Source organism: Phascolarctos cinereus, unplaced genomic scaffold, assembly GCF_003287225.1.
Source record: "Phascolarctos cinereus isolate Bilbo 61053 unplaced genomic scaffold, phaCin_HiC Scaffold_2;HRSCAF=192, whole genome shotgun sequence".
Classification (NCBI taxonomy): domain Eukaryota; kingdom Metazoa; phylum Chordata; class Mammalia; order Diprotodontia; family Phascolarctidae; genus Phascolarctos; species Phascolarctos cinereus.
Genome location: NW_027555625.1, coordinates 373,636,360 through 373,645,907, shown reverse-complemented (window position 1 = coordinate 373,645,907; position 9,548 = coordinate 373,636,360). Strand labels below are relative to the sequence as shown.

The 9,548-nt window shown below is 40.6% G+C and overlaps 1 protein-coding gene across 1 annotated transcript; it reads right to left on the bottom strand.

Moving 5' to 3' along the window:
• Nucleotides 1–1,823: 1,823 nt before the first annotated feature.
• On the bottom strand, nt 1,824–7,332 carry PCDHB1 (protocadherin beta 1). The gene has a single exon (XM_021004968.2). It carries the CDS (start codon nt 7,290–7,292, stop codon nt 4,830–4,832), a length of 2,463 nt encoding a protein of 820 aa, XP_020860627.1. The 5' UTR covers nt 7,293–7,332; the 3' UTR covers nt 1,824–4,829.
• Nucleotides 7,333–9,548: the final 2,216 nt, after the last annotated feature.

Below are 9,548 nucleotides of genomic sequence, written 5' to 3'. Positions count from 1 at the left end.
GGCCCCTCAGTCTCACTGAGCCCAGTGAATATTAAGTTCACTAGAAACTATATAATCATTTTCCACTGGCCTCCTTGATATCACTAACATCATTATACATGGATGTGTAAGTTCATCACTCCAAAAGCTGTTTTGTTTGAAGTTGTGGTAAGCTTCTGTTACATTTCTTGGCTAAAGTCTTATGGTATTACTGATGAAGCATCAGTTATAGATATCATCATCAGAGATTGAAATTAATTTCTATTCAAATTCTGTTCTTGACAAATATTTTTATTAGTATAGTGGTATACAGAAATAAACAGGAAAATTGTGGTATCTTTTTTTAAATGGCTGTTACTCAATGCTTTCTAATCTCTAATCTTATTCATAGACCTTGATTAGAATATTATTTTACAGTTCACCTGGATTCCCTTCACTTAAAGTTCAGCCCTTTCCAGTGTATGTTTGTGTCTCTTATTATCCCAGGTGACCCTGAGGAAGCTTGATGTAATGACAAAAGTCATTGGAGGTCACTTTTCTCATCTGCCAAAGACTTCTTTTTCTGACAAGGAAATTCTTGGATTTGCCTTTACATATTTCTGATGTCCTCTTTCTTTTGCAGAAGGCAAAAGAGAGTCAAATTGATGTTGCTTATGTGTATGAAAGTTGGGATCTTTTCCCCACTCCAGAGAGAAATAAGTACTTCCCCTCTCTCTTCATAGAAAAACAGAGAGCACTTCCCTCCTCCCAAAAGTTGTTCTACTTAACATTTAAATTCCCAAACAATCTAATAAATATTTAAGCATCAAATCTATTTAAAGCACCACATATAGTGCTGAGGATATTATACAAAAACAAAATAATCATTTCATTGAAAGGGCTCACATTCTACTGGGGATATGCAATATGTACACATGCAAGTAAATGTGAAATAGATACACATTAATTGGGGGGAAAGGGAAGGGAGAGAGAGAGAGAGAGAGAGAGAGAGAGAGAGAGAGAGAGAGAGAGAGAGAGAGAGAGAGAGAGAGAGAGAGATCCCCAACTTCAGTGGAGTAGCAAAGAGCTGGAAGTGTACAAGAAATCTCTGTGGTGATGAAAAAATGGGTCTCTCAGAATGTCACTTTGCTTAGTAAAAGCAATGATGCTTCCTTTATAAACTGAGGCTACATCCAAAAACAATTAGGGCACAACTGCCTCTAAGTTTTCATGTAACCACAATGTAACATTCATGGTATGAAGAATTTGTACTATGTAATGAGGTGTTTTATATTTTACTTGTTTGACACCAAGGTAAACTAGTAGAAACTCTTTGCTGAGTAACCTATTGTTCATTGCCACTTAACAAGCACAGTGGCTATAATATGTCAAAAGAAAATCTTACTGAAAGATAATAACCTAAAATATTATATGTGTGTGTATGTATGTATGTATGTATGTATGTATGTATGTATAGACATGTACACTTTGTAATTAGAAAACCATAGCACCTTCAGCCACTTATAATCCCAGCATGTCAGCTTTTCTCATATGGGAATCCTCCATGTGCTGATGACTGCTCCAATTGGAGTGTGATTGCTACCAGTAGGTCCATTTGTGCATTCTTCCTACCAAGATAGACACTCCCTATTGTTGAACTCTTCCCCTTCGATAGAGAGAGAGAAGCATCTCCACATCCCCCTCCTCTGGAGTTGTACCCCAAAAACTAGTGCATGGGTGTGGGGAGGAGCATCAGCATTACTGCTGTTGATTGTCACCTTCTCCCAACTCTTAAGTGATACAATTTCTAGTACTGGGGTTATGAAGGGACTATTCCTTACTGGGTCAGAGAATGATAAGACACCTTCAGTATGATGTAATTTATTCTTTCTAGCCATTTTATAAAATGATTAAAATTGCTTACAGCACACTATACTGATGGGGGAGTTCAAGAAGAAAAGGAAGATCTGGGTGTTGGTTATTTGAGATTGACCTTGGCTGTACTTAGATATGATTACCAAAATGGCTATTGTAGTTTGAATAACACCCTCAAAGTAACAAGGAAACAAATCTTTTAAACAAAGCTTAAAAATAGTTTCATCATATCTTTCATGATAAAACTGGAGATATTTGAACATAGAAAACAAAACTTAATACATCCAATATGTAAAAACAACAAAACAGCAAACCTTTAAAAATACTTTTAAAATATCATATTTAAGAAACATAATTGTTTAAAAAATACTATCAATCATCATTCTAATGTATGGAACCATGGAGTTTTAAGAGCTAGGGGGAACTTTAGAAATTATTTGGTCCAACATCTTCACTTTACAAATGAGGAAAGACAAAGGAAGGTTAAGGAATTTCTTAAGATCAAATCCAAATTCAACAGACGTATTGAAAGCACCATGAAAAGAGATACAAAGCCAGAGCCAGAAATGGATTAATGATATTTAAAGCACAAAACACACTTGTTTCCAGAAGGAATCATGTAGAGTTGCATTTACCATATTCTCACAAAACAAGGCACATAAATGAAATTTCATCAGAAGGAAATTATTCATAATTAGAGCACTCAGTCACTAAACTGCTGTTAGAAAAAGAAATATGTTCACCAAAATATTTCTTTCCTTTTTGTATTTTGTAAATGACTGAATATTAAAACTCACTTAATAGAGGAACAAACAAAAAAGATCAACAAAACATTTCTTAATTTACTTTCCAAAAACCAATTCATATTAAAGAATGATACATTAGGAAATCTTAGCAGTTTTCATTTTATCCCAAAGAGTTCAAAGATAGGGGGATTGGGCTTAGGAATCAAAATCAGGACCACAGAAATCAGGGACAGAAGAGGGGAAAGCTTTCACAGTAAAACAAAGGAGAAGCTTCCCCATCCTCTTAATTTTAACTAGTAAATCATGAGCATTGGCATCTCCAAGGAAATGAGCAAGCAATAATGTGTCTAATTTTATAGGCCTTTCACATATTGAATTATTAATAGAGTGTTTATTTGGTCTTCTAGCAAATTCTTCCTATGTTGTTACATCATGGTGTGGAGGAAAACCTGGGTCTTTGAAGAACATGCCAATTTAACACTATCATCATCATCACCATTATCACTATCGCCATCATCATCATCATCACCATCACCATAGCTAATTTTTATATAGTACTTACCTCACAACAAACCCATGAAGGAGTTAGTAAGAGCAGTATTTGGTCAATTTTGCAGATGAGAAAACTGAAAGTTATTACATGACCATTGTGACATGGATAGCATATGTTGGAGCTAAGACTCAGATCTAGGTCTTTCCATTACCCTACTTTACTTTTCAACATCATCTATAAGCATTTATGGAAAACTTACTATATCTTCCTGGAGAACTGCAGTTTTTTATCAGATTGGAGCTTCCCCCCAAAGATCTGGCTGTTCAAAGCATCTTGATTGTGGCCAACTGATATGGACCTCAGCTCCCTTAGATATTCACTCTGACTGAATATAGGCATACCTGAGAAATGGAGTTATACAGGGCCTTTGCCATGGAAACATTCTTCTGCAGAATGCTCTGCTTGCCTAAGGCCTGGGCCTGGCACATTGGTAAATTTCAGGAACCAGTTTCAGAACCAGACTTTTTAAAATGAATTTTCCCAGAGACACTTGTTTTATGAAGACTTTGAAATATAACTAATTCAATTATCCTGTGATTTTTCAAGACCTACAAATTTGATTCTTCAAGACTTATTAGATTTAGCATCTGTTCTTTCTGAAAACTTGGTTTCACTTACCAACATCTACTTAGATTCAAGAGCTTCTTTTTAATGGGAGAGTCAGTCTCATAATTTAATTTTGCTGCTGGTTTTATCTTTTCACTGATGCCTTTAATCTCTATTTGGATCTTAAATTGATTTCCTGAAGTGTGAGATTGCAAGGAAATTAACAAAACACTCTCCATGGGAAAAAAAAAGTACAGTTTTCCTCAACTAGACATCTTCTAAATATCTAAACAAGACAGTCCTGCAGTCAAGAGAGAGACACTTGAGATGATCCAATATAGACATGAGTTTATCTTGTCAAGGAAGTTACAACTCCTCACTTAACTCTTCTGACACTTATTTCCACTTTGCTTTTCATTGCTGCTTCTAAGATTTTTCTTTTGGTATCTACCAACCATCAGATTTTCTCAAATGTTTATCCCTGATTACTATGGCTAAAGGACTCCACTAAATAGATAGCAGCTGTCTCATCAACAAATTCAGAGATTTCTGGATAAGAGCAAACATGCTACTGATTTTCTGATTATCATTCTTTATACTGGAGAGAAGGGTCCCACATAACAGAAGGCTCTTCCCTAAGTTTTCTTAACCACCTACAGAAGGGCAAAAGCTAGAGAATTCTGCATAGGCTATCAGGGATTGGGAGTCTTCTGCCTGGAGTATGGCCCACCTGTGGAGACATTTGAAGACTTCAAAGTAAGGAATAGAGTATTTATTTGCCTGGAGCCAGTGGAGATAGAGCTGATCTCTTTCCAGGTTGTGCACAAGTGAAGGAATCACTCATTAATAAGCCCACCTCAGGAAGCAGAAGAAAGTCAAAGGATCCTAGTTCTCTGATATTTACAAACCATTCAGCTATTAATTCACCTCCTTAATGGGATTCTAACTGTTGGAAGACTGGAGCTCTTAGCTCTGGAGAGCATCATCTTTTTGTTGTACTGAGAAAATCACTTGCTATGTTCACTTTCAAGATCGATTCTAGGTTTGTCCTTTGCAGGACCTAAGGACCCAGGTGTAACACAGGATGTAGCTAAGTTGAATAGAGGCTCATTTTCACAATCTGCCATTCACTTATGTCCAATAACAAGAATTTACATGTATTCATCAGACATTCTGGGACAGCCCTCTGACCTCCTTGGGCTGTCCAGATCCAAGTTGGAGGGTAAATGGGATTCATTTTCTCCCTTACTTCTTTCTACCACACCAGAAGGAACTGGGAAATTGGGCATGAATCGTTTGAGAAACCGGAACTCACTGTTACTAGTGCCAGTAGCCGAGCCCACTTCATAAGGACAGACCCGACCCAGAGTCTCTGCACCCTGTCCATCTATCAAATGACTAGGGAAACTGCAGTCATAGTAGAAGTGCTCAGAGGTAGTAAACTGTTTTTGTCGATATTTGATCTTCTGATAAATGTGAATGAGAAAGATTACAGTGACTGAAAACAGAAAAAGACAGGAAAGCACAGCCAAGGAAATGACCAGGTATTTAGTGGAGGGGTTTGTCTTCCTCTCCCGCTTGGACTGATCCCTAAGCTGTACATAAGGATCAGAGAAGCCATCCACCAGCAGAATATTCAATGTGGCGGTGGTAGAGAGTGTAGGCTGGCCGTGATCCCGAACCACAATGACCATTTTTTGCTTCATGTGGTCTCTCTCCGATATCAGTCGCAAGGTTCGAATTTCTCCATTTTGCCTTCCCACGGAAAACAGCCCAAGGTCTGTGGCCTTGAGCAGCTCATAAGAAAGCCAGGAATTCTTACCAGAGTCCCCATCAACAGCGACCACCTTAGTCACCAGGTAACCCACCTCTGCTGCTCTGGGCACCAGGTCATTGCAAGGCGAAGTGCTATTTTGCAGCGGGTACAAGATCATTGGGAGGTTGTCGTTGACATCCAAGACAATTACTCGGACGGTGATTTGGCTGCTCAGAGGCAGGGGCCCACCATTTACAGCCTTCACTACGAATTGAAAGGCCTGGATAGCTTCGTAGTCCATGGATCTCAAAGCATAGAGCTTCCCATTGTCCGAATTAATAGAGATATAGTAGAAGACAGAGAGATCGCCACTTTCGGGAGGAAGCAGTGAATAAGCAATCTGGGCATTCTCGTCGGAATCTAGGTCATCGGCGTGGACTTGGCCAATAAAAACTGCTGGGCTGTTGTTCTCTCTGACAGTCAAGGTATAAGACGCCTCCTTAAATACAGGGGGATTATCATTAATATCGGATATCAACACTTCGATGATCGTCTCTGTGGACAGCTTAGGAATCCCTGTATCCATTGCTACAATGGTCAGGTTATATCCTGGCACTTTCTCGCGATCAAGGGCCCCTCCAGTGACCAGGGAGTAGGAATTTCTGAATGTCGGTTTGATGACAAACGGGAGATCTCCTTGAAGGAAGCAGGTGATTTTCCCTCCTACTCGAACATCACGGTCTCGCACACCAAAAAGGGCCACGACAGTATTGAGTGGAGAGTCCTCTGGGATCGGGCTTGAAATGGAGGTGACCAGTACATCCGGGGCATTGTCGTTCACATCCACCACTTCCACCAGGACTTTGCTGTGAGCAGATAGACCCCCACCATCAATGGCTTGAACGTCAATATCATAGTTCTCAACGTCTTCAAAATCCACTGGCCCTCGGAGTCGGATTTCTCCATTTTCAGAGTTGATATGGAAAGTCTGGAGAATTCCTTCTGGGTTTTGAGCCAAAGAATATGCTATTTCCCGGTTAGTGCCCTCGTCTACGTCGGTAGCGGACACTGAGATTACTAAAGAACCATTGGGACTATTCTCCAAGATCTGGGCGCGGTACACCAACCGAGAAAACTGAGGTACGTTGTCATTGACGTCAAGAACCATGACGAAGATCTGAACTGTTCCAGATTTAGCCGGGGAGCCTCCGTCCACTGCCGTGAGGGTTAAGTTGACCTGGGGTTGCTCCTCTCGATCTAGGGGTTTAATAAGTACGAGTTCCGCATACTTAGGGCCGTGGCTGCGAAAACGAGTATGCAAATGAAAATAGGCATTGGCGCTCAGAGAGTAATTCTGAAGGCCATTGAGCCCCACGTCCAAATCCTGGGCGCTCTGCAAAGGAAACCGAGAGCCCAAGGGAGTGCTTTCAGGGATCTTTAAAAGTGGCCTGTGGTGTGGGAACACTGGGGCATTGTCATTGATATCAAAAACCCTTACCTCGGCTCGGAAGGACTGCAGCGGCTCCTCCAGTACGATTTCAAAGCCCAACACGCACGGGTCCGCTTTCCCGCACAGCTCCTCCCGGTCCAACTTCTCTTTCACAAACAGATCTCCAGTCTTGCGGTGGAGTCGAAAATGCTGCTTGCTGTCATCTGAAACTAGCCGCGCCCCTCTGGCCAATAGCTCTCCGGTCTCCAACCCCAGGTCCTTGGCTACGTTAGCCACAAAGGAACCGCTCTCCATCTCTTCAGCCACCGAATACCGCACTGTGCCCGCGTCACCCTCAGACGCGCACAGAAAGAGAAGAAGGACCACTATTTGCCTGTTAGCCTGAATTTTCCCCTGTAGAGCTGCCATCGGGTGAAGGGCGCAAGGAGGAACTGCAGCCTGGCGAAGATCTTTCACTTTCTCTGCGTAGCTTAGCAATGGCGATTGTTTGAGGTGCTTTCTCCTTGATTCAACCTTGTGCCACAGCGGCCACAGGCGGTATCAGCCCAGAGCTGCAAGATGTTTTTGCACATAGGTAGAGAATATTTTCATTGGACTCTTGAATTCCCTGTCCGCAACAGGTATTTATTATTAGATCTGGAGTCATCTTAAAGAGAAACTGGGAGACGGAATGTTTATTTGGAAAGTCTCAGAATGTCCGCCAGGTGGCAGCATTGTATTACATTTCGGGACAGGTTGAAGAGTAGAACTATTTTATGAAGGACTAAAGTTGAAGCAACTACTGACTGGGAAGCAGTGCCTCTACGCAAACCAAGAAAAGCAGAGTCCACAGAGTTACTGAAATCAAGAACACCAAGGCTTCTGACCCCGCTGGAATGGGTGTTTACAAGGGCCAGGAGAAATGCAGGCCAGGAACACGTTTGGTGTAGGGGCATTACGGTTCTGTTCCACTGATGGGAGTTGGAGTTGGTCAAAAAATCTGACAATGTAGAAACCATAGTTTTGAGGGGCTCAGGATGAAACATGATATCCATCTCCAGATAGAGGTGATGGGTTCAGAATGCAAATTGAAATAGATGTAGATAGATAGACAGATAGATAGAATAGATAGATAGATAGATAGATAGATAGATAGATAGATAGATAAACAGATAGAAAGATTTAGAACATGGTTAATTCGGGTATTTGTTTTGCTTGACTGCATATTTCTAACGGTTTTGTTTTTCTTGCTTTGTCAATGGGTAGAGGAGAAGAGAGGAGGGAGAAAATCCAGAACTGACAACAAAGTAAAATTGAATTATAAATCTGATGGTGTCCATTATCCTCCTTAGGAATCTCACAAAAACTTCCACAGCTGCTTACTGACTAGAAATCCGCCCAAGGTCAATGGGGCTGGGGCCAGAGAATACTAGAAGAAATGGCCACCTCCAGTAATGTGGAGGAAACACAATGGACTGTGTTCTCTGAAAGGTAACATACAGTGTTTGAAGCAGGCTCCTGATTATAAAATGTCATACTTTAATAACTAGTATCCTTGCACATTGAAAATTGATTAAGTCTGTGATTTTTTTGTTAGTCAGAACTAAAGCATGTTACTACAGCTTATGATTGATTGTAACACTTATACAATTATAATGCATTTAATAAAGAAAATTCCCCACCATTCAAATGATCAACCTTAAATAGACCAGGACCTGGGACTCCAAATCCAGTGCTCTTTCTAGTACCTCTGAAAATGTCAAGACTGAAGAGAGCCACCCCAGAATCGTACAGGGCAATATTAACTGCCCTGAGAACCAAAGTTCCAACTTCCAGATGAACAAACCTCAAACTGTCACTTGGAAAGGAGAGAGTATGGATGATGTCTTCAGATGAGCATCCTTTGTCTACACCAAGATTGATGGCATTTATGTAGAAAAAGAAATCCAGGATTTTGACAGTCATTTCCCAAACCTGGGAATTTTCTGGAAAGTCATCAGGCTGTCTATCTTCTCTACAGCTGCAAAGAATTTTTCAAGAGCCTTTATAAAGGAAGTACCTAGTGTAACTATTATAGTCAGCTTCTCTCTTCTGAAGAGTACCAGTTTGAGGGTTGTTGGACAAAGTTGCAATATTCTCTGTTCTTGTGGCCACCATCTGGACCTTCCTAGACAACACTATCCATCACAATATCCATCTCTCTTCATTTCCTCTCAGACAGAAAATTGAGACACTGTGGAAGACAGCATCCCCATTTGACTAACCAACTTGACAGCCCAGTCCTTTTTTATCACTCATTTCTTCCTCCTTTCCACTGATTTTTGTATTTCGGAGTTGAGTTTGCTCAGTGATTTGCCAAAAGTAGAAATTGTGGGTGTCCCCTCTCTAGCAAAACTCCAGGACCTACTCAACTGTCCTCTGAGAGGGGTAGGGCACAGGCGTGCATGTGCAAGAGACAAAAAAAGAATCCTACCACCTAGAGAGTTTATTGAGTTAAATATTGATATCATCTTATAACAAACTTATGATAAAAAAATTGAAATTTAAAATAACCAAATAATACTTAGGGAACTGAGGTTGAGTAAAACAACTTTCTGCTCAGGGCCTCAGATCTTCAGTTTTTTCAAGAAATGACATCACAAACTTCTGTTGCCATTAGCAACTCAGAATTTGGTGAGGAAATAC

What these genes read in the sequence shown, in the direction of transcription:
- PCDHB1 (XM_021004968.2), bottom strand. Translation starts at nt 7,292, where the DNA reads ATGGCAGCTCTACAGGGGAAAATTCAGGCTAACAGGCAAATAGTGGTC.